The sequence below is a fragment of the Acanthisitta chloris genome, unplaced genomic scaffold (genome assembly GCF_000695815.1).
Source record: "Acanthisitta chloris isolate BGI_N310 unplaced genomic scaffold, ASM69581v1 scaffold7247, whole genome shotgun sequence".
NCBI classification, from domain to species: Eukaryota; Metazoa; Chordata; class Aves; order Passeriformes; family Acanthisittidae; genus Acanthisitta; species Acanthisitta chloris.
Genome location: NW_008681970.1, coordinates 1 through 717, shown reverse-complemented (window position 1 = coordinate 717; position 717 = coordinate 1). Strand labels below are relative to the sequence as shown.

At 54.7% G+C, this 717-nt stretch overlaps 1 protein-coding gene across 1 annotated transcript in view; it reads right to left on the bottom strand.

The window, feature by feature from the left end:
* Positions 1-704, bottom strand: part of ACHE (acetylcholinesterase (Yt blood group)) — a gene marked incomplete at both ends in the record, with an annotated part of 1,425 nt that extends 721 nt beyond the window's left edge. The window contains one exon of the mRNA XM_009078297.1: positions 9-704. Within this exon, the coding sequence (XP_009076545.1) occupies positions 9-704 (696 nt within the window). The remainder of the gene's footprint in view (positions 1-8) is intronic.
* Positions 705-717: the final 13 nt, after the last annotated feature.

Sequence of the window (717 nt, the reverse complement as noted above, 5' to 3'; positions counted from 1 at the left end):
CCCCCCACCGTAGCCCAAGGTCCGTTGGGTGACCCGCTCTGCAAGATGGCGCGACGGAAAAGCGAACCGCCCGCGCCGGTGAGGAGGTGTAAGCCGACCGACGCGGCTCCGGCGCTTTCTCCGAAAAGAGTGACGGAATTGGGATCTCCACCGAAGGAAGCGATGTTGGTTTGGACCCAACGTAAAGCCAAACGTTGATCGAGGAGTCCAACGTTGCCTGGAGCTTCGGGGTGACCTGGTAAGGCTAAAAATCCCAAAGCTCCGACACGATAATTCATGGAAACCACCAAAACTTTTTCGGCTTGGGCTAAGAACCTTCCGTCGTAGACGTCGAGCGAAGCTGCTCCGCTATAAAATCCTCCTCCGTAAATCCAAACCAAAACCGGAGCTGGATTGGAAGGTTTTGGTTCTGGTACCCAAACGTTAAGATATAAACAATCTTCACTCATTTCTCTGTTGGGATTCCACATTTCTGATCCTCCAAATCCAGGAAACATAGTGTCCACAGGTTGGAAACAAGCATGAGGGTAAGAAGATGCTTCCAAAACTCCAAGCCAAGGTCGGGCGGGTCGAGGAGGAGCGAAACGAAGAGGTCCAACGGGTGGTTCGGCGTAAGGGATGCCCAAAAACGCTGCGACGCGCGAAGACGGAGCCACCGGAACGTGGAAACCGCGGACGGGGCCCGAAGAGGGTGGAACCACCAAATGGTCAGAGTGG